Source organism: Gossypium hirsutum, chromosome A02 (genome assembly GCF_007990345.1).
Source record: "Gossypium hirsutum isolate 1008001.06 chromosome A02, Gossypium_hirsutum_v2.1, whole genome shotgun sequence".
NCBI lineage: Eukaryota > Viridiplantae > Streptophyta > Magnoliopsida > Malvales > Malvaceae > Gossypium > Gossypium hirsutum.
In genome coordinates, this window is record NC_053425.1 from 101,442,340 (window position 1) to 101,466,742 (window position 24,403).

Consider the following 24,403-nt stretch of genomic DNA (forward strand, 5'->3'; position numbering starts at 1 on the left):
ATAAAGTAAGGGAATTTTATAAAGTTTAAGGACAGGACATAGAATTATTTAATTTTGAATCAGAAAAAATAATGTATTGAATATCAAAATTTTATTAAAATAATAATTAAATAAATTTTCTAAGTGACAAGCAATCCTTCTAATAAATTAGAGGGATAACAAATATTCTTCAATGTTGTTGTGTCCTACAAATAAAGGATAGTATTTGATTATATTTTATTACTTTCTTGTGTGGTAGAAAATACATGAGGATATAAGATTTCAAAAAGTAATAGAAACTGATTCCATCTATTTCATTGATTTTAATTATTAAAAAATATAACTACTTGTATTGTTATATAAAAACATTTTTTTATCTTTTTATGATATATATTAGGTCTAAAATTTAATCGAAATTCATAATTAAATTATTTATATTATTATATATGATTTTGGTAACCTTATAAATATATAGTAAAGTTAAATAAAAAATAAAAAGTCATTTCATAAATATAATTGGTTCAATTGATTAAGTATTCATTAGAACTTTATAAATATTAAGTTATTCATTTGACGAGTCAAACTAACTTTGGATTTGAAAAACCTCTCCTCCTCTCACCTATTTTTTTTTTGAAAAAAAAAACTTCTATTTTTTCTTTGTAAATTAAGATTTATGTCAAAACTATATATGAACTTTGATCCAATATACAGTGTCATACATAAATTTTAAGTTTTTGTAATTTTAAAAGTGAATGTTGATTTCATTCAATTTTCACATTACACTAATAAAATTATCGATATAGCACCATTTTACGTTTATACAGTGTTGGATTTTTTAGAGGGATCTAATTAAAATTTTAAAATTTCTAAAGTGTTTAATAAATTTTAAAAAAAATTGGCAAGCCTAATTAATTTTTTTTAAATTAGGAGCTTAATTAGAATTTCAAAAGTTTTAGGGGTTAATAATTTTTCTTTTAAAAAAAACTTTCAAAAATTTTAAAAGGCTTAAGATTTTAAAAAAAAATTGAAGGGCTAATGAAAATTTTTAAAATTTTGGAGGCCATGTTACCATTCACCCTTACGTTATATATTACATGCGTGAACAATTATATCCAATCTAAAATAAGATAGCAATATTTATTTTTTAAAATTTATATACATGAACTTTAATTTGATGTAATTATAAACATGAAATTTTAATTATTGTTTAATTGTATACTTGAAACTTTAATTTTTATTTAATCATAAACATTTAGATAAATAAATACATCAATTTATTTTTATATTAGATAAATATAATTATTTATGTATGCAATATATAACTATAAAATGATGTTATATCAGTAATTGTATTAATAATTTACAAGAATTTGATCAAATCAAAATCTCATGTATAAAATTGCACAAAATCAAAGTTCATATATACAATTGCATATTAAACCATAATTCATGTATAGTTTTGGGATTTATCCCTAAAAAACATAACTAAGTAAAATAAAAAAAATCAAATAATATAGAAGCTTTAAAATTTACACAACTCTTATTAGTGAAGATTCAATGCAATATAATTTTTGCTTTAAAAAATATATAATATGAAATAGAAAACAATTTAAAATGGAAAAAAAATCATTCTCTATAAACTAATTAAAAGAATGGTTGCACAAAAATAAAAAATATTAATTTTTGAAAAAAAAAATAAAATGATTAAAAATTATAAAAGAAGAAAATATAGTTATTTATAATTTTAAAAATTAATTACTTTAAGTAATTTAATTAAAGTTAAATTAAATTTGAAAAGATAGTAAATATAGATGAGTGTATAATAATATTTTTTTATCTTTAAAATTTAATGACGAGATACTATTTTATTAGTGTCTAAAACCTATACCTTTTAAGATTATCTTAATATAAGTTATTCCCTAATAATATATGATATTATTTTTTTAATTAGAACTTTTAGAAGATGTAACCTAACTAATTAATTTAACATTAATACTATCACATTAATTAATAGTTGATTATTATTAATTTTAGTATCATTGCACAATAATTATTAATATACTAATAAATTAATTTAATGTCAATTTAGTAATATAATAAACAATAAAAATTAATCTTGTCAGTTTCAAGCTCGTATTTATATATATTATAAAAAAGAATATGATGGTAAATTAAAATATCAAAAAAGATGTGCATTTAAAAAAGTTTAGAGATATTATTTCAATTTCTAAAACTTTCTAACTTCTTAATTAGGATTTACAAACTATGGTTTTAACTGCAAAATTCAATTTTTTTTACTCCTTTAATATTCATGTTACAGCAAAAAAAATAGTTTTTAATCTAATAAATGGTGTCAAATAATAATATTAAACGAAGCCGATAATGAAAGTGTCTTTCAAAAGGGTAGATGAAAATAGTTGAAAATGGAATTGTACCCAACAGGGTTTAGCTTATAGTTGGTGTTTATTTTGTTGATAATCTACACCTTCCCACTACCAAATGGGCTGCCATTTCTTCCTACTTTTTCTTTATATAAGGAAGGACCACAGATGTCTCTCAAAAGGGCAAAAAAGGACCACAGACCACTAGCAGGCAATGCAATCAGCAGATTGAGATTTTTGGGCTAATCCTTAACCATAGATATTTTCTTTTAATGATAAGGCTGCCTACTAGGCCGACTTATTTCTTAAGAAAGCTACATTTTTCTGTTTGACATTATCCTCCAGCTTGATGGCTTGAAAATTTACAAATAATTTCAGATAACATTATCTTCTCTTTACTTAATTATAAAATCCATCATTCTTTCCTTTTCTTTTTAAATCTGAAGGGACCTTCTCTAGAAAGTTTGACTCCCAATTTCAAGTAAATATTTAAAAGGGTAAACTACGATAAAAGTAATCTAATTATATTTTTTTTATCATTAAATTATGAAAAAATAAAAAATTCAAGATAGTTGGTTGACAAAAAAAATGAAATTGAATAATTAAACGATGATTTTGTAACTTTGTGACAAAAAATAAATACTAATAATTGGATGATATTTTGTAACTTTTAATAATTAGGTAATCAAAAATGAAAAAAAATATAGTTGAATAACTAGTAATACAGTTTAATATATATAAATGTGACCTCTAAGTGGAAATCCTTTTAGACGGCTATTTTACAATACTATATGGGAATTTTTTTGTTTGATTTTTATAGATGACTATTTTATTTATCAATCAGCAATACGTTTATTTACTTTCATTAGAAGTTCTAGTTTTAAGTGATCTTCTAATTTTCATTGAATATTTAACAAATATAAATGAAATGGAGTATAATCCAAAAATAAAGATGATGAGTTCAATCTTTTGCAGCGACGTTGTTTTGACGTTGCTTTCGGATGTATTAACAAAACTAGAGTCTGGAAGATTAAATGAAATAAATATAAAATTTATACATTTTGAGCCTTCTGATTGATCCAATAACCTGAGAAGGATACCAACTCTGTGCTTGATTCAACACTAAAGTAGTAGCTACTGCTATTGTTTGATATCGAGCATCATGAAATGAAAACCACAGTCGAAAAGGGAGCTGTGATGGAGATGAGTTGAGAGAATGTTGAAGTGTTAAAACATAAAAAGATAGCCCACATATTATCTACCCAAAGCAACAACAATAACTTTTTCTCCGACATGAGGGCAGGTGGAATTCGGCACCACTCCTTTTAAGTCACGATTTAAACATGGTAATAGTAATGTGAAGGTATTTGTTCCAAACCATCAATTTGCATTCTCTGCTGCATCCGATGGTTGGAAATGCTTGCACATGCCAAATTCAGCGGCCACACAAACCATAGCCATGATAGAGTACACAAAATAACCCCAACATTTTTATAGTAAGATAGCGCGCAAGCATCACAAATATAATAAGTTCCTGTGTTACAGAGTTCGCAGTAACTAGATTTGCAAATTCCCATGTAACAACCAGGTAGAAATAGAACATGAACCATTAAAACGTTTTTCCAGTTTATTTGATCCAAGCAAACCACACCTATTGTCTTTGTTTTACCTATAGACTATATAGTAGCAGGCTCATTATCAGCGACTTAGTGATGGTGTGGCTTCTCCAAGTCCTCAATACTAGTGGGGCGGAACCACGCCTTTTCCTCCAGGACCGAGTTTGCACCACTCGAATGGATGCCCTGCTCCCCACCCGCAGATGCGTTAAGTTGCTCCGTAGCAGGGCCAAATACCCCTGTCCGCGGGTCAGGAGCCCAGTACTTGTCCGATTGAGGCTGAATCACATCATCAGGAACCACAGCCGCATGGACCTGATCATCCAGGTTCTTGTCGTATGCCGACGCGTGAGGACTCCTGCATATCCAATCAATTAATTTCAATCTTTCAAATGATAATCAACAATGTTTTTTCCACATTCAAATGGATGAATCTTAAATTAAATAAAAAAAATCACCGAAAATAAGATCAAAATCACTTGTTTTACTTGATTTCAATCCGTCCGAGTTGCTACAACCACATAATCATATTAATTAAAACAGTCATGCATATAATGAGAAGCAAGATTAATTTCTAGTTTTTGTTACTTAAAAAACTGGAGTAACCAGTTCCTTGTATAAACGGTCAAAAACAGAAAAAAATTTAAAATTTGGATGCATTCAATTATTACATTTTTTTTATCAAAATTTACAAATTTAGACCAGCTATTTTAGAGTTGAAATTCGTTTTATCAAGTGTTGGATTAACGAATGTTTATAATCCTATAACAGTAAATACTAATTAAATCCTCATCTTCAGAAGCCTAATTGCCTATAAACAGCAATTAATATTACTCTTTTAATTTAATTAAAAGGTTCAAATTGGGTCCTTAATTAAAATTTACAAGTTGAGTAAATAACAGTAGAAAAGAGAGCGAGGGTAGGTGTGCAAATCTTTGGCAGAGAGTGAGGGGCAGGTAAAGCATCAAAAGCATGGATTAGGATATTCCGCAAAACAATGGATTGTTAAAACACGTGATCAGCAATTAAAAAAAATCAATCCAATTTATGAGTGCTGCTTTGTAATAAGAAATAAAGGTTTTAGTGAATTGAAAAACAAAAGATAAATTAATTTTATGTTAAAAATTACACTTCTAAATTAATATTTTTACTAATTTTTATATTAAATTATATATATTTAATAATTAAACTTCTTTTTCACTGAAAATATGAATTTGATGAAAAAAAAATTCCCTGTCTACTCAAACTTTCAGAAACTTGACAATCTAATCCAAGCGTTGAAAATCTTGAATATTATAAATAAATATAAAATGATCATTGCCATTTCTAGCCATTGATATATGTCCAATCCAACGTGATTTGCATTCCTACCACTCAATGAGTCAATATTAATGAAATTAGACCATTCATTTTTAGACATTTATTATAATTAATTTAAAATAACACAGAACTATGATGTGAAGGTAACTATAATACTACACAGGAGTGTTCTACCGACATTATTATCTTTATAAAGCAGTAAGAAATGGATTTCTTAAAATATTTAATTGTTGAAAGGCAGAAAAATAAAAAGATAAAGAAAGAAATGAAGGGGTTGCGTAAAAAACGATGAGTGCCCCCAATAAAAGACGGGTGTCCAATAGGAGACAAAGAGTGGAAATGCGTCCTTATCCAGTTAGCCTTTACCTTCCCCACCCACCCCTCCACCGAGTACGGCATTTTCACTCTGTACGAGATTTCTCGATTAACCCGACAAACACTTACTCTCTTTAATTTTAACGCTTACTAACCATGTTTTTTCTACAATCACCGATTCGTCGGTTTAATAATTCATTAATTTAATTTAGTAAATTATTAAAAATAATAAATATTTTCAACTGGTTCAATATTTTTTTAGACCGATACTTGATTAATTTTCGGTTCGATTATCGGTATTAAATCCAATTCAAACAACTTTCATGAATATTAAAAACATACTTACACTTTTAATTTAGTAACTAAGTTAAAATTTACAGAGGAAAAAAAAATCAAAACAAAAATAGCAAGTGATGATGATATTGTGATAAAAAAAGAAAACGAAATATTCCTAAAAATTTCCTGCGATAGTAATTGATTTACAAGAATTTAGTGATACTACTTATATAATGGAAAGTAATTGATACATCGAATTCAGTTATTCACATGAGACTCAGTTTTAATGAAAACTTCATAATTTGTTGATGTAAAACGATCATATCTTAGGGAGAAATTTTTCAAATTAATATAAATTAAAACTAAACAAGCTTATCAGGAAATCATGCCAAGGCAAATTTATCAAGGAAGAAATTGAAGTAGCAGCAAGCAAAATCACATCAAATGGCACTGTGATCAAGGAAAAATTAAGAAAGAACCTGGTAGGTGAAGAAGTGGAGATGAAAAGAGAAGGGGTGCGAGTGGAGGTGCGGTTAAGAAGTCGCTTCCCCAAGCTGGCGATCCCTCCACCACTCTTCAAATTGGCTGCCATACAAGTAAGGAAAGAAAACGGAGAGAAAGAAAATCTAAAAGAGGAAGAAACAATAAGGCAACGGTTGAAGATGGGAATATATTTCCTTTCTACAACGGAGTGTGTGTATATATATAAATCAAGAGAGCTAAGGATGGATGATGGAGATGGCAAACTCACACTACATTCTCCTCACCGGCCTAACACCGCACCTAACCGCTAACCCCACCTACACCAACAAACCGTCTTCTTTCACTCAGCCGTTATGACGGAAATTTTGTATTAATTTTTTTATTAAAATGGTATATTTTGTTATGGATTAGGAGACTTGCAACATCAATATAATCAAATTTATAATCAGCGAAAAAAAGAGTCAAAATATATTTATAAAAATATAAAATAAAAATTAGATGAGATTTTGATTAAAATAATAAACTTAATATTTTAGAAATCGTGATGTTCTAAACTCAAATTTCATTGATCATTATGTGTTAATACTTATTATTTTATAAAAGATGATTTTTTTTAATTATGTTTTAGTTGAATTGGTGTTTGATCAATTCGTGTATAAATTCAATCAATTTTTTTAAGTATAGGTATAGATAAATTATACAATTATCTCAGTCAACTAAATTACTTACAATATTATGTTTAGTTTATTAAAATATTACGTCAGGTTTTATAACATTTAAGCCATACAAGTTGCAAAGCATACAATAATGATAGTTTACACCGTAAGAGTGTGAAGAGCCATGAGAATAAAGGCGGTTTACATCGTGGTTGGTATGAAGGATTGTTGAAAACAATGGTTTTATAGAGTAGAGATTGTGTTTGAGCAATTGTTGATACTATCTTCCTTTTTATGTCACCGGTTGTAGATCAAAGTTCGTGAAGAATGCGCATAGAGTGTCCTATAGAGTTTAATTGATTAAATGTGGCTCATTTTGTAAATTTGAATTGACCCAAATTCAAGGAACATATGAAGAAACCTGTCTATTTAAAGCCTTACAGGCACAATGAACCACTCTAATAAAACTAGAGTTACCATGGTTAATGTAAATCTTAAGGGATAAAATTGCATAGAGTTTAAATCTCTTAGGACTCTCATATTGTAGATAGGTACTAATCTCAACCGTTGATGTAATTCAATCTATACCATTGGATCTAGGTGAGATTAACTATAAATAGAGCTATTCCCACTTATTTGTAATCACTTCCTTTATTGTATTCTATTCAAAGTTATTGAATATATTTGAAAACATTTATTCAAACACTTTTCGAACTTCTGTTCGATTCAAGTCTCTTTGTCTTTTTGAGTTGATTCCACTCCATTTTGGTACCTTAGAGAATTTCTCTTGTGAATTTTCATTTTTCAAGAGTTAAACTAACTTAGGTGAACTTGGAAGCAAAGAAATCACTTAAGGTTGTGCGGCTTGCCAGACTAAAATTCTAGTCTCATACACTTACCTGCTCTTCTTGGAAGAAGAGGTAATTATAGATGGAGGAGGGCTTGAAGTGAGCCTCTTATCTCATGATTATCTCCCTGGATTAAGATGTAGTTTGGATGTGAGTATTTTGGGAATTGGTGATAATGAAAAGTAGTAGCAATTAATAAGTTTGAATCTTGGTATTATGGTTGTCTTTGATAACTTTGTGGTGATATTCTTATAAATAAATCTATAATTGCATGAAATATCTCCATATAAAAAGTGTTTTTAATTATTTTTTACTCGTAATGTAAAACTTAGTTATATCTTATATAAATAAATAATATAGATACACAATCAAAATTAATAAAAAAAAATTATCTACAAAAAGATGGCCTTTAACCTCAATAATAATTTTTTTTTTTTTTGGGTTTGAAATCATTAGTTTCTTTTTAGAGTTAATTAAAACTCAATAGTTGAATTGGTTAAGAAGTGTTTTTTCTTTGTATGCGGATTTAGGAGGAATATTCTGGTAGACAGTTATTTGGGTGATATGGTTACTTGACGGTGTTAGTCGTCGTTTAATGAAACGGTGTTAATTGAAATGACTCTTTTGTCCTTCCTTGACGAGAATTTTGTACTTTAGCAGGTACGACCTCTTTAGCTGGACGCCCAGGTGGAATTGTGGCATTGATGGAATTAACTATTCGTGAAAATGCCATAAAGCCATGGAACGATTTTCGTGGAGATACGTACAAAGGACTCCTCATTTTGGTAAAAGGTATTGTATAACTCCATGTATTAGAAAAACGAATAAAATCATTATTTTATAATAGTTAAATTAATTTTAAGGTAGTTTCTGAAAAGAGAAAAAGAATTAGGGTAAATTACATAAATAATCATTCAATTATTAGTGTATTTTTATGTTGGTTACCTAAATTCAAAATATTTGACTTTTTCTACAAAAGTTGAAGGATAATTTTTTTTAAAAAGACCAAATTGACAAAAAAAACGTAAATATTAAAGACTAAATTGGATTTATGCCTTTTAATTATTATTTAACATAAAATTCTTTTAATATATTTTATAAATGACTATAATTTAAATAATTTTATTAATTTATTGGGTTTAGGGCTTAAGGTCTAATATAAATGAATTTTACTTACTTTTAAATATTGTTTAACATTAATATAATTCATTCTTATATTATATTATTCAATATACATATGATTTTAATAAATTTTACCATTATATTTACACTCATTTTAATATTACGCCAATAATCATTTTCTATCTTCATTTGACTGCCACCACAGCGTATGAATCTAAACATGTCCCACCACTAATTTTAATATCACTGGTACAATAATTAAGTTTATAATCACTGTTATTTTCAATGTTACCAAAGATAATTTTATTACCCAAGCAAATTTGAGCTTTAGGCTCTCAGCCTGTGTAAAGTATGTGTGGGTTCTAAATCATTTTATCTTTGGTTTAAGTCCCATTGTGTATGGATCATGGAAAGATTTATTTTGATATAAGCCAAGATTTATTTCAATTATTGGTCCCATCGTGTTTTGTAATGGTTAGTTCTAATCATAGGCTTTTGGATGTATTTGATATATATTATTTCAAGGTTTTAGCTCCCGATTGATATAAACACTCTAATTTAATGGTTAGTTCTAATCATAGGCTTTTGGATGTATATCATATATATATTATTTCAAGGTTTTAGCTCCCGATTGATATAAACAACTGGGGGACTTTATATTTTATGCGTATTAGGGTACAACTTGATATCAGGAAGCCATTTAAGAGGAAAAAGAAAATTTTAATTCCCCACTCTGATTTGGTTTATGTGAATTTTAAATATAAGAGGTTATCTTTATTTTGTTTCCTTTGTGGTTTATTGGGACATGGGGACAAGTTTTGTCGAAAAAGGATAGATTTAGGCTTAAGAGAGGTTGAATGTGGGTGGGATATTACATTAGGAGCAAAACCAAGGAGAGCTGTTGTTACACCTAGCGTGTGGATAAGAGAATAACCTATGGAGAGGAACTTTAGGAATGTTTCAAGTAATGGAAGGAAGGAACAAAATGAGATGGGTACGGACGGTATAGTCAGTCATTAGAATCGAAGGCTGATTACTCAAACTTGAGGAATTAATTTGGATGGTAGTTAGACTTATGACAGAGGAAAATGAGTGTTATATTCAGGAAAAGAGGATAAGGATGATATGGAGGAAGATAATGAAGAAATCCTGATAAAAATTAATAAAGGGAAAAAAGGTCATAGATCAAATATTCAGGCTCGTCCAAGCTATACGTATGAGGGAATTAAAGGACAAGGTGAACAGCAAGGAACAACCAGTTTTAAACAGATATCTACAGCTGCTAATAGGCAAGCTGATTAGACGTAATGAAAATTCTAAGTTGAAACGTCTGTAGATTGGGGAAATTAGAAAACTCTAGCATATGCTAAATTTATACAATCCCCGGGTGGTCTTCTTTATGGAGACAAAACTTGACAATTCTCGTATGGAAAAAGTACAACATTGATGTGGATTTTCTTGCGGCACTGATGTTTCAGGTAATGGAACTCGGGGTAGTTTTTGGTTGGAAGAGTAAGCTTTTAGTAACTATCAAGAGTTTTTCCAATAACCATATTGATGTGAGTATCGAGGATAAAGAAGTTGGTGCAATTTGGAGATTGACCGAATTTTTAGAAGGCTTGGTGGTGAACAATTAATGCCTTAGTTGGTTTGTGGTGATTTTAATGAGATTCTTTTTTTGTTTGAAAAGGAAGGTGGACTACCATGTGATGAGGGAAAAATGAAAGAATTCTATCAGTTTTGAGTGAATGTCAGTTAAAAGACGTGAGGTATGTTAGTAGATGGTTTACATGGGAGCGAGGTAACCTGTCTAAAACAAATATCAAAGAACGTCTTGATAAAAGAATTGCTAATAAGGAATGGGTTGAGCTTTTCCTGGAGTATACGAGCTGAAATTTGCCTCATTCTTTTTTCGATCATTATCCTCTCTCTTTTTTTTTAAACCAAAACCAAAGGAATTAGTAGAAGAAGGGAAAGATTCAGATTTGAAGCTTGATGGACATGGAGACATCTTGTGAGAGGGAAATTAAATAGTTATGGTTGAGCTGCAAAGAATGAGTAGTAGAAAAGCTCGAAGCTGTAGGGAAATGACTAAATAAATAGACATTGGGTATTAAAAAATCTAGAAGAGGCTTATCGAAAAATTACTTGCTAGAATTGAGGAGTTGGATGATATGGATAGAACGGATAATAACTTAGCAGAACTTATTGATACCAAAGTCCATTTAAATTTGGAAATGGAAAAGGAAGAAAAATATTGGGAACAACAAGCAAGGATGAATTGGCTTAAAGAATGAGATAAAAATACAAAATTCTTTCATAGTTTTGCTTCTCAAAGGAGAATGGCGAATCACATTGATGAGTTAGAAGATGTGTAACAGCCCGGTTTAGACCTTAATCAGAATAGTGGTTTCAGAACCACAAATCTAAATCAGAGAAAAATATTTTAATATTATTTTTCTGTGCTTATAATATGTGAATTCATATGTGTGAAATTTTCGTGTGTTAATTTTATCGTTTGTGTGTTTAATTTTGAAAAAGGACCTAATTGCATAAAATGTAAAAGTTACATACCATATGTTAAGTGTGCTTAATTGTTGTGGCTTATTAAAGCAGAGATCCTTATGTTGATATTTGACCATTGAAAGTATAAGTGGACATTTATGGCCTTAATGTTAATGTTTTATATGTTAATTAATTAAGGGTAAAATTGGTATTTGATAATTAAATGATTGTTAAAATTAAAAAAAAGCATGAAATTAGGCCAAAAAAATTCATCTTTGTCGAAATTATAAAGAGAAAGATAAGAAAAAGAGTCTTAGGGTTTCGACACTTTGAGCTTGAATTAAGGTATGTGTTTTTGATCGGTTTTCGATAATTTCTATATTTTTGTGATAGTTGTTCTGTATTCTATCAAGCCCATGTCTCAATTTCTAAATTTAATTATGATTTTAAGATGTGTCATTGTTGATAATATGGTGTCATTGTTGATAATATGGGTTTTATGAATTTTGATGATAGTAAATGAAAGATATGTGTTAGATTACTATGTTTTGTATTGATATTTTTGATGAATTTGAGTATTTTGGGTTAAATTGTGAAAATGAGAAATTGAGGGACTAAAATATGAAATAAATAAAATATGTGGATTTATATGACTACATGAAAATTCGGCTAAGCATGTGTATATGGAAATTTTGTGTATTTTGTAATTTTATGAATTAGGGACTAAAGGTTAAAATGTGAAAATGTAAGGGCTAATTTGTAAAATGCCCTAAATATGTGTAAATGGATTGATTTGAATAAATGTGAGATTGAATAAGTTAAATTTGAATTTATATAAATCAAGAACCAAAGAAAACAGATTTAGATCAGGGAAAGTCGAAAGTCATCGAGTAGTTGATTCTATTTGTTCGAATTCGTACGAGGTAAGTCGATATACAAATAAATGTGTTGAATTGAATTATTAATTGTTTATATGATATTTGAATTGTGATGAATGAATTTAAGAGCAAAATATGTGAAATCTGAGAAAGTTTCAATAATACGACGTCCAAAAAGTCCCATACGATATTTGAAATCTGAGAAAACATATGTAAGACAATGTTTGGGACATCGGCATCGATTTGAGATTTACGTGTAAAACCATGTCTGGGACATCGACATCGTATTTGATTTCGTGTAAGATCCTGTTTGGGACAGTGGCATCGATATTTGATTACATGTAAGGAGGGACGTTGGCATTGTACGAGCTTTCTGAACTATCCGCATATCATATTTGATTCTGAACGGTCAACGGGCATTCCGAGAAAATGAATGACTATGTGAGCTTGTATCTGATTCAGGTACGTTTGAAATGTATATTAAGATTGAGAATGAAAGGTAAGCACATGTATATATGTGGACATATGAAATATGTATGAGTTATTTGAGAATGAGATGTGCATATGTAGTTGAATTATGAACAATTGAGCTATATAAGAATTATAGATATGTGGTTATATTTTTCCATAAACTACATGAATGAAGTGGTTTAGAAATGTGTTATGTGATGAGTTTATTTGTATATGGCTTATTAAGCTTTTGAAAGCTTACTTTGTGTTTGTTTTCAATTGTTTTTTTTTAGATATCGAAGCTACCGAGAGCTCGGGGATCGTCGAGGATCATCACCAGACTATCGAACTCTATTTTGGTACATTTTGAAAATGTGTATAATGAAGTATGACATGTATAGGCTAGAAGTATTTCAATATGTTTTTGAGTTGTGAATATTAGCCATGTGACATGGCTTGGATTTGGTTATGGATAAAATTATGAACGAATTTTGGTATATGTTTTATGTTCAAAAATAGTATGTTTTGATGCGCTTTTGAATGACCAAATGAAATGGTCAATTTTGGTAAGTTTCATGATTGATTTGGAAAGTTAATATGATGTGAAATGCTATGAATTGAAATGGATTAATATGATGTATGAATCATGTGCTTTTGATATAAAATTTGTACTTTGAATTGGTATGTTTGAGTTGGATTTTTACATGGGAATGAATGGTGATATCATGGGTCAATTTGTGCATGATTTAGTATGTTTTTGGCTGTCTTTGGGACATGAAATGTGTTTTATTTCATGCTTGTAAGGATGGTCCAAAATGGGTGGCAATTTGACTTTACAAATAGCCTATTTTTGTCCACACGGGCAGAGACACGGGTGTGTGTCCCAGCAGTGTGGGACACACGGTTATGTTACACAGCTGTGTGTCTCATGGGGTATCTTACGATTTAAAGTCAGTATACCCTACAGTTTTGACACGGCCTAGACACACGGGCGTGTCTATCAGTCGTGTATGGCACACGGGCTGGCACATGGGCATGTGGTCAGCCGTGTGATCCAAGTTAGTAGCCTCCCTAATTTTCATACGGCCTAGCACACGATCGTGTCTTGTGACTGTGTGGACAAGTCAGTATGTATGCTTTGTTTTGCCACGGCCTAGACACACCGGCGTGTCTAATACATTGTAAGGCACACGGCCTGTTCACACGGACGTGTGACCTTTGTAACTTAGAAAATTTGTTTAGTTTCAAAAAAATTTGTATGTATTCGTTTTAGTCTCGACCTCTTTCTAATGCATATTTAAGGTCTCGTTGACCTAAGAAAGAGACATTATTGATATTTGAATATGATATGAAAATGTATAACTGTTGATTGTGAAATGATTATGAAATATTTCGATATGTCTAGTAATGCTTCTTTACCCTAATCCGACGATGGATACGGGTTAGGGGTGTTACAAGATGAATTTGGGCTAATCACTTCTGACAGTCATGAGATGGTAGATGTGGCGAAACGTTATTTTGAAAACTTATTTACTTTGGGTGGTATTTGCAATACTAATTATATTTTACTAGGGATTGAAAATCGTATTTCGAAAGACATTAAAAAGGGTTTGAATGAGGAATTCACTAGGTATGAGATTGTCTTTGTGATTAAAAATATGAGACCAAATAAAGCCTCCGGATATGATAGATTTCCTGCTCTTTTCTTTCAAAAATACTAGCATATAGTTGGAACTGATGTCAATGACTTTTGTTTAAATATTCTGAATAATGGTAGTGCATTCGATGATATTAATTCTACAAATATTATTCTAATCCCCAAAAGTAGCAAGCCCTACGAACCTAAAGAATTTTCGACCCATTAGTCTTTGCACAGTTATCTATAAGATTATAGTCAAGGCAATTGCTAACCGTTTTCAGAAAGTTTTAGATGCTTGTATTGACAAAGCCCAAAGTGCTTTTGTACCTGGACGACTTATCACGGACAATGTTTTACTTGCATATGAACTTATGCATGCTCTCAAGCAAAGAAGATTGGGTCAACATAGGAGTCTGGCGCTAAAATTGGATATGAGTAAGGCATACGATAGAATGAAATGGTTGTTTCTGGAAAAATTCATATAGAAGCTTGGTTTTGCTGAATCTTTTATTGAACTTCTTATGTGGTGTGTTACTTCATGAGGGACTATCTTCGCTAATGAGGTTAGCAACATAGGAAGGTTTGATAATGGGGGCAAAAACGTGTCGAAGAGGTCCTACTATCACACATGTCCTTTTTGTTAATGACTGTATTTTATTTTGTGATGCCACTGAAAGGGAAGCACATAATCTATGAACTACACTTCGAGAATATGAGGGTTGTTCAGGGCAATGCATAAATTTTGATAAATCTATGGCATTCTTTAGTTCGAATGTGCTTGATTACAAAAAGGGATCAAGTGGCAGCTGTTTTGGAAGTTCAAACCTCGCAAAACCCAGAAAGGTACCTAGGCTTACCTAACATGATTGGAAGGGATAGGAAAAGAAGCTTTCAACTCCTTAAGGATAGGACGATTTATAAGACTAAAGGACGGAGTGCGATTTTTGTCAATTGGAGGAAGGGAGGTGTTTATTAAAGCAGTATTACAGGTAATTCCCACCTACTTGATGGCATGTTTTCTTTTGCCAAAATCATTTTGTGTCGATTTAGAAAATACTATGGGCCAATTTTGGTGGCAAAAAAGTCATGATAAACGTGGTATCCACTAGTGTGAGTGGAAAAAACTCAGAAATCTTTAAGAGAATAGTGGGATGTGTAATAGCCCGTTTTTAGATCAAATTAAAACAGTGGTTTTTGGATCACAAATCCGAAGTCAAAATATTTATTTTATTATTTTAATAAGGTCAAAAATATCACAGATTAATTATGTGAAAGTTTCGTAAAGAAATTTTACCGTTTAAATGCTTAATTAGGTAAAAATGACTAAATCGCGTAACACGTAAAAGTTGAATTCTATTGTTTAAAGGTATTAAATAGCTATGATTTGTTAATATGGAAGTCCTTATAATGTTATTTAACCATAATTTAATTTAGTGGACATTTATGTCCATGAATTATATGATATATTAAGTTTAATTATAAGGTTATAATAGTAATTTATGTATTAAGTTAATAATAATAAAACAAAAATTAAAATCATGTTATTCTATCCATCTTCTTGCTGAAATTTGAGAAAGAAATAAGGGTTTTTGAGCTTCCATGGTTTCAAAAACTTCAATCTTTGATTAAGGTACAATTTTAGCTCAGTTTTTAATGATTTCTACGTTTTTAAGCTCGTTACAACTTCATCTAGCTAGCCCGTACCTTCGTTTTTGAAACTGTTATAGATTTTGAGATATGCCATTGTTGAATACTTGAGTATTTTGAAGTTTCTTGTTAGATTATTGATGGTTGTTAATAGTTATACAAGTTTTATAAAGTGATTTTTGACAAAAATGAGAATTAGGGATTAAATTGTGAAAGATAGAAACGTTTTGGTTGAAAATGTGAATAAAATGAAAATATGGGCTAATATGAATCCCATTGAAATTCGAATACCTTCGATTAGGGCTTAATTGTGCAATTTTGTATTTTTATGTGTTAAGGACTAAATTGCAAAGTAGTCAAAAGTTTAGGAGTAAATTTGTAATTTAGCCAAAATGAATGTTTTAAGATAAATTGAATTGAATGAAAGTTTGAATGAGTTAATTTGATATCATATAGATCAAGATAAGCAAATACCGAAATTAGATCGGGAGAAACGAAAGATAGACGAGGAGACGATGGTTATACGAGCAAATACGAGGTAAGTTCATATAATTAGAATTAAACTTTTCTATACTTGTGATTATTTAAAAGAATGTGTATAATTGAGATATTTGAAGTATAAATGTCTTATTGTTATATTGTGTGCGTTACCGAGCCCCGTTAGAACTATTTGAATTCATTGGATACGAGTGACATGCTATTGGAATTACCGTAATGGTCGAGCTCCTGCATTTGTTGCGGACTCACCATAGCTCGTAAGAGCTTATTGTTTCAACTTATTGTAGCTTACCGATTCAGCTCGAAAGAGCTTACTGTTTTCAGCTCGAAGCTCAGTAAGAGCTTACCAACCATGACTCGAAAGAGCATGTATGATGATGAATTGACAGATTACTGACATTGTTCACTAGATTATCCTTTGAAGTTCTAATAGGTTCAACGGGCCTAAATAATGTTATACGGACAAATTACGGTTTATAAATGTTACTAAAGTTATATATGATGTATGAGTTTGGAAAGATATGAAGTATTATTTTAGTAAATAGTTTATGTATTAGTTAAATGACTAACATGTGATGATTATGTGTGATTAAGTGATGGTTAAAGTGAATTGTTGGCATTTTATTATTGCTTTGATTATATTTAATTGATAAGTTTAATTCTGAATTATACGGGCTTACTAAGCTATAAGCTTACTCTATTTCATTTTCTATGTCTTATAGGGTTCGTTAGCTCACTCGTTTCGGACAAGTCGGAGTTGTACGTCACACTATCCTATTTCCGATTAGTATTTTGAACTTATGAACTTATGAACTTATGTAAATATGACATTCCTAAGCTAGTTTGATGGTAATAGTTATATGTTGGTATTATAGTTTGAGAATGAATTTGTATACAAGTTAAGCTATGTGATTTGGCTTATTTTGGCATCATATTTGGATTGCATATATGTGCTTAATGATGGTATGTTTTGGTATGATAATATTTGAATGAAATTATGCAAAGAAGTCTTAATATATAGAGATGTTAGATGAATGAGTTGTATATGTGGTTATATAGGTATTTGGTAAGTTTGGATATAGCTTATAATGTGTATTGAATTGGTTAATTTTGTTGTCAACTAAGTTTCATTAATGTGGTCAATTATGAATGTAAATGCTTATGTTTTAGGGTGGCAAATTTGTCTTTTCAAATGGCTTATTATTGTCCACACGGGCAGGCACATGAGAGTGTGTCTCAGCCGTGTACAACACACGGTTATGTTACATGACTGTGTGTCCCCTAGAGTACTCTACAAATTAAAGTCAGAATACCTTACAGTTTTGACACGGCCTAGACACACAGGCATGTTTATCGGTCGTGTGTGGCACACGGGTGTGTGGTCGGCCGTGTGACCCAAGTCAGTAGCTTCCCTAATTTTCACACGGCTTGACACATGAGCGTGTCTTGTGGCCGTATGGACAAGTCAATATGTATGCCCTGTTTTGTCACAGCTTAGACACACGGGCCTGTCTAATACCGTGTGAGGCACACGGCCTATTCACAAGGGCGTGTGTCACTTGAAAAGATGAAAATTTGCTAAGTTTCTAAAATTTTTATATGTTATCAATCTAGTACCAAATGCATGTTTAAGACTTTGTATGATTAATTTAAGTACATTTTGAATGTGAATGAATGATGGCTACTGAAATGAGATGAATTTTGTTAAATGAATGTTTTGAATTGAGTTTTAGGTCAAGTAATGCCTATTAACCTATTCCGGCGACGGTTATAGGATGGGATTTAGGTGCCTTCCAAAATTTAATATCGCAATGCTTGCAAAACGAGGGTGGCGCTTAATTTGTTATCCAGATTCATTTTTAGCCAAATCATTAAAAGCTAAGTATTTTCCTAATTCATATTTCATGCGAAGAAATTTAGGAACCTTACCCTCTTATACTTGGCGAAGTATATGGTCTGCGAAAGGTTTGCTTGAAAAATGATTATGTTGGCGGATTGGGGATAAGAAACAAACTCGAATATGGGATGAAGTGTGGATTTCGGGAACTGAGGAATACAAAATTCAACTCGATATTAATGATAAAAGATTAGTCTATGTGGCAGATCTTTTATCAAACCAATCAAACCAATTGAAGGAAGAGTTGATCAAAAGTACCTTTCATGCAGATGATGCTGAAAGAATTCTTTGCATTCCCCTCCCTATGGAGAAAGAAGCTGATAGATTGGTTTAGCATGGTGAAGCTTCGGGATCATACTCAGTACGGAGTGGTTATATAAAATTATTACAGATGATAACCCAATTACTTTACAAGCTAACATCGACTTTTACAAAACCATGTACAAGAAGCTCTAGGCGGTGGATTTGCCCTCAAAAATTAAAATCCTAATTTGGAAAACTCTTAATAACTTTATCCCTACTTTATCTAATCTTTACCAGCGACGACTTGGGAACTCAACTAACTGCTCCCAATGCTCCGACTGTCTTAAGACCACCAAACATGTCTTTAGGGAGTGCCCTTTTGCTATTGATGTTTGGACCAGTCTAGGCATAAGATGGACCCTGAAGGAAAATCAGTTACAGATTAAGGATTGGGTAAGGTTGTTATTTAAGAAAGAATCAAGTCAACAGATTAGATTAATTGTAGGTACTTTATAGGGTTTATGGATGTCACGTAATAAACTAGTAGATGAAAGGAAAATCCAACATGCAACTGATTTATCCCAGTTTGTTAAAAGTTACATTTGAGAAATTGAAGGAGTAAGAGAATAAAGACATAACAGAAATGCATGGGAAAAAGGTTGGAGCGCACCAAGAGATCCCTTCGTGAAGATTAATTTTGACGCGGCATTTGAAAAGCAATGTATGAGATCATACTCTGGAATTTTAATTCTTGACCAGAGGGGTAAGGTTTTAAAATCTAAAGTTTTCATCAATACTTACATCCCGACAACATTTGTAGTGGACGCCCTTGCCTTTGTTCAGGTGATCAGATTTGGGGCAAAATATGGGTTCCTAAAGGTTGAATTGGAAGGTGATGCCATAACGATTATAAAAAAACTTCAAAACCAGGAAGAAGACAGATCGATTTTAAGGGCATATATTACTAATGTAAAAAGACTTCAAAAGTATTTTGTCTCATGTCGATTCAAACATGTAGGACAACATGCAAATATAGAAGCACATACCTTGGCTAAAGAGAGGCCTAAAGATGGGAGTGAAACTTGTCTGGGTTCTGGTCATTGTAGAGGAATGGACTGCAGAGATAGGGGGAAATGCAGTGGTTTAGTTTTCTACCCATGAAACCTGAAGAAAGACTGGAAAATTTGGCGAACACAGATTTGAAAATAAAGAAAAATGAGATTGTAAGAAACCAGGAAATGAATCCGATAAAGAGGATGGATACCTCAGATTCACAGGATCCTGTTGCTAGGATATGAAATTACAAGTTCAAATAATTATCTGAAGGGGTATTCTCTGTTGGTTTCATGAAGAAGATTTGGGCATCCTCTGGAGCACTAAAATGACTATTTGTTTGCAGAGAAGACATGGAGGACCAAAATGGAGTATTTGGCCGTAAATGCTTTAGGATTAGGGTTCTTTTGGTTTTTGCCCTGTTTCTTTTGAAGTTGGGCTTAAGGTTTTTATGCTTTTGTTTGTTTTTTTTTCTTTGGATTTGGGGTTAGGCCTTGTTTCGGTGGTCTTTTCTTTTCTTGTGTTTTTTCATTTTATTTTTTTAATAAAAGTTACAGACTAGGTTAATTAAAAAAAATACTTTTGAAAAAAAATTAAGTAATTTAACTTTCAAAAAAGAAATTAAGCGATTTATCTAATTTAATAGAAATTTGATATTTAAAATTTATTTTGGTTTTCCATTATACTTATTTTTATTAAGTTTTTACATATTGTTTTCGTTTAAGTTCTTTTAAACATTTATAGTTAAAAGTTATCAATATTTGTATTCTATTTAGATTTTAGTTTTTTTTCTTACTTTTATTGGATTTAATAAAATTATATATTTAAAATATTAAAATATTATTATTTCATTGAATGAAAAACAAATGAAATAAAAACATTAAAATATTAAATTTTAACTAAAACTTAATTAATGCATACAATTAAAATATTTATTTAATTTGAAAATAAAAAGAATTAAAAATATGCAAATATTTTATTAAATTAAAAATATTTTTGAATAAAAATGCTAATAATATTGTATTAAATTGTGTTATGTATTATTTTTAATTAATAACATTTTCCAAATTTTTGATGTCATTATTATTGTGTTGCTATGAAATTTGTATCACATATATAATAATTAATAGCATATAATGAAACAATATATATAAAAATTGTGTTTCTTAACTGTACCCTAAAAAAATTATGTTTCTCAACAATAATAAAATAAATTGAATTTCAAAAATTATATTTCCAAAGTTTTCAAATATAGAAGTAGATATAGTTTATTGAAATTAAATAAGTAATTTCATTCTTCCTTTGGTCCTATGCGAGCCATTTTGATTATATTAAATATATATTATTTCTAAACTTAAAATTTTAAAAATTTTTAAAATTTATTTCATTCTTTATATATATATAAAATATCTCAGTCTCCCGTCACTAACCCTCTCAGGTTGATTACAGGAAGGTGGAATCTAGAAAAGTTCAATGTCTAAATTAAATGATTAACTATTATAGGTTTGCTTAATTTGTATATGTAGGGTTATTTAATTCTAATATCAATGTTTTATATTTAATGCATTACTTTTATTGTATAAAAAAAATTCGAGTAAATTACACTTAAGGTCAAGAGCAAAGCTAGAACAAATTTTTAAGGGGCAAATGAAATTTTATTTTTTATAGTCTAAATCTTTATAATTATTAAAGGATTAAATCAAATTTTTATAATTTTAGGGGGGCCAAAGTGTAATTTTATCTTTACTAATTTAAAATTTTAAAAAAATTTTAAGGGCCTATATAGCAATTTTACATTAAATCTGCCCCTGCTTAAGGTTTCTAAATTCCTATTATTAAACTATTAGTAAGTTCATGTTTCGGTCACTCAACTTTAAAAAGTTACAAAATGATCATTGAACTATTCGAAAGTTTTCATTTAAGTCACTAATTTGTTAAAATCTATGTTGTATGGTCTTCTCCGTTCGCATCGCCTGTATCAATTGAAAGCTCTTCTTCCCCTTCTCTTCTATAATTTAGTTTTTTTATTAAACAGTTGTGTATGTTACAAATTTGCGAATCAAAATCGAAATAGTTTTCTCCTCTAATCTCCAACACTGACTATTTGATCAACTCTGATCTAATGTATATTTTTCTACTCATTGATAGGTACTAATCATTCATACCAATTGTGGAATTGTTACTTAGAGCTCACCAACAAGATTTTTTTATATAAATTTTTTTTAATAGCCTAGTAACTTAATTTTTTTTAATAGTTCAGTGATTTAAATTTAAATTTTCTAATAATTCAATGACCGTTTTATAATCTTTTAAGTTTAGAGACCAAAATATAAACTTATTAATAGTTTAATGAATTTAAATATAGTTTACCCAACCGTATATATAATTTTGTAAAAATAAATTAAAAAAAGTAACATGAAAACAACGAGAAATAACTATTTTTAATTAATGATCTTTATTGAATATATAAATTTGAAGATGTGATTCACGCTTGGTGACATTCACCAAAAGCAATAAAATATACGCCGCCACGTTCATCTTCGGCGCTAATGAAATTGAATGAATTCGATCGGTCAAATAGATTAAAATATAATAAATAAATTATTTAATAATTTAATTTAGCTTTATTTAAGTGTATTATATTTTTATTTATAGATTGAAAAAAATATGAGTAGTTATAATTATTGTCTAAAAAAATAGATACGATCAGAACTTATAATGAAATTTTTTAAAAAAAATATTATTTTAATTTTTTATTTAATTTTTATTTTGTAAATAACAAAAATTTGAATGCCCAACTGAGTTATTCTAAAATAAAATTTTAACCAATCAAACATCAATCACTATCATATATTCAGTATATTTAAAATGGATTTAACATGAGAAAAAATGCCAAAAAATAAATGTATCATGAAATTGAATAAAAATAAAGCTTGGACTGATTTAATTGACCTACAGTTTTCTTTAGTTGCGAAAATGGTACTTAAATTATAGGGAAGTAATCAAATTGAAATTCAAACTCTATAATAAAATCATTTTCCCTATCAATTTTTTTTTCAAGGTGTCTTTGCTATTTGTTAGTGGTATTTGACCATATTATCACATGTGTGTTAATTGGCATTTAATTTAATTAGGTAATATTTAATTATCTGTGGACACATCATTGCTTTCATGTTGTTCAACTATAAATTTTCGAATTACCATTTTTTTATCAAATCCAAAAATGCGTTTCTCTTTTTACAAGTACAAGAATAATACTAATTAAAAATACAAATAATATATATTCGAAAAATTATAATTAAACACAACATATTTTTTTAATATATAAATATTTATAATAGGAATATTTGTAAACTCACCTATATATGATGAGATTTAAACTAAAATAAATTTAGAGAGACCATACACATTGCTTATACATAATAAACTCAAATTCAATCTCAAATAAGAAGTATGGAATTGATCTAATCAATTTTCTCTCAATTTTTGGAAAGTTCTCTCTAGGTCTTAAAGTATTCTCATAATGAGTAACCTTTCTTTGAGTCTAACCTCAAATTTCTTTTAATTTCTTCTTGGTTTTTTTTATTGTTTTCTTGTTTTTAAGTCTAAATATTCAAAAAAGAAGAAGAAGAAGAGGGTTTCCTTTAAGTTATAGGTGGGTTTGAGTCAAACCTTTCTTTTCGTCATTAGGATTTGCTTTTACTTTCTTCGTGGAAGTTTTATTCTGGGCTGGCTGTTAATAAGGTAAGTAAAAGGAATACACTACATTAGTACTCCAATCGATTAAGTTTTGAAATCCTTTGTTATGGAGAATGTATTTGAGATTGAACTTGAAATAAAAAGGGATGAGGTGTCTCAAGTGGCATAGTTTACTTTGTTGGGGAAAATCATAGCAGAAAAACCTTTGAATCGAAGGGGAGTATGGAATATTCTGTGAAAAACGTGGAGGATAAGGGAGGTTATCTCAATTAGGGAAATCGATATTAATTTGATGTCAATTTCATTTGCTAATGTTGGGGGAGGGGAATGAAAAGGGCTTTGGAGAATGGACCTTGGTCTTTGATGGGGTATTGTATCATTTTGTAGCGATACGGATTACCAAAGGGGATACATGAGGTGGATTTTTCAAAGGTTTAGTTCTAGATTCAAGTTCATGGTTTGCCATTAGTAATGTTGACTAAAGAGAATGCAATGCAGAGAAGATTGGATCTAAACTAAGGCAACTCATCAAGGAAGAGAGTCTATGTGGGCATAATGGTATTGGTAGAGGCTATTTGCACATTTTTGGTGTTGTAATGACAGATGCTCCCTTAGTAGCGGTTTTTTGGGTTCCTCGTATAGATAAGGAAAATATTTGGGATGAGTTAAGGTATGAGAAACTAGATGATTTCTATTATATGTGTGGTAAGTTAAGGCATGGTATTAAGAATTGTAGGGGAATGCATTACCTAGGGATGAGAAACTGAAATATGGTCTTAGGACGCAAATATCTCAAAGTAGGAATTGAGACTTTGGAGAAGGGAAAGAGAATAAGGGTTTTTTGGGAGGGATGTCTTTTGAGGGAGAGCATCGTGAGAGTAAGGATAATGGGAGTGTA

At 30.0% G+C, this 24,403-nt stretch overlaps 1 protein-coding gene and 1 long non-coding RNA gene across 3 annotated transcripts; both read right to left on the reverse strand.

Moving 5' to 3' along the window:
• Positions 1 to 3,828: 3,828 nt before the first annotated feature.
• On the reverse strand, positions 3,829 to 6,774 carry LOC107924815 (late embryogenesis abundant protein At5g17165). Its single transcript, XM_016855419.2, has 2 exons — positions 6,367 to 6,774; positions 3,829 to 4,334 (listed from the first exon to the last, which is right to left on the reverse strand). Exons 1-2 carry the CDS (start codon positions 6,477 to 6,479, stop codon positions 4,067 to 4,069), a joined length of 381 nt encoding a protein of 126 aa, XP_016710908.1. The 5' UTR covers positions 6,480 to 6,774; the 3' UTR covers positions 3,829 to 4,066.
• Positions 6,775 to 18,289: 11,515 nt separating this feature from the next.
• Positions 18,290 to 20,286, reverse strand: LOC107924807 (uncharacterized). 2 transcript variants are annotated; one of them, XR_005905928.1, is made up of 3 exons: positions 19,800 to 20,232; positions 18,769 to 19,173; positions 18,290 to 18,659 (listed from the first exon to the last, which is right to left on the reverse strand). It is a non-coding gene; the product is annotated as an uncharacterized lncRNA (long non-coding RNA). The 2 variants fall into 2 exon arrangements; XR_001691855.2 differs by having other exon boundaries at positions 18,635 to 19,173; positions 19,800 to 20,286.
• Between the last annotated feature and the right edge of the window lie 4,117 nt (positions 20,287 to 24,403).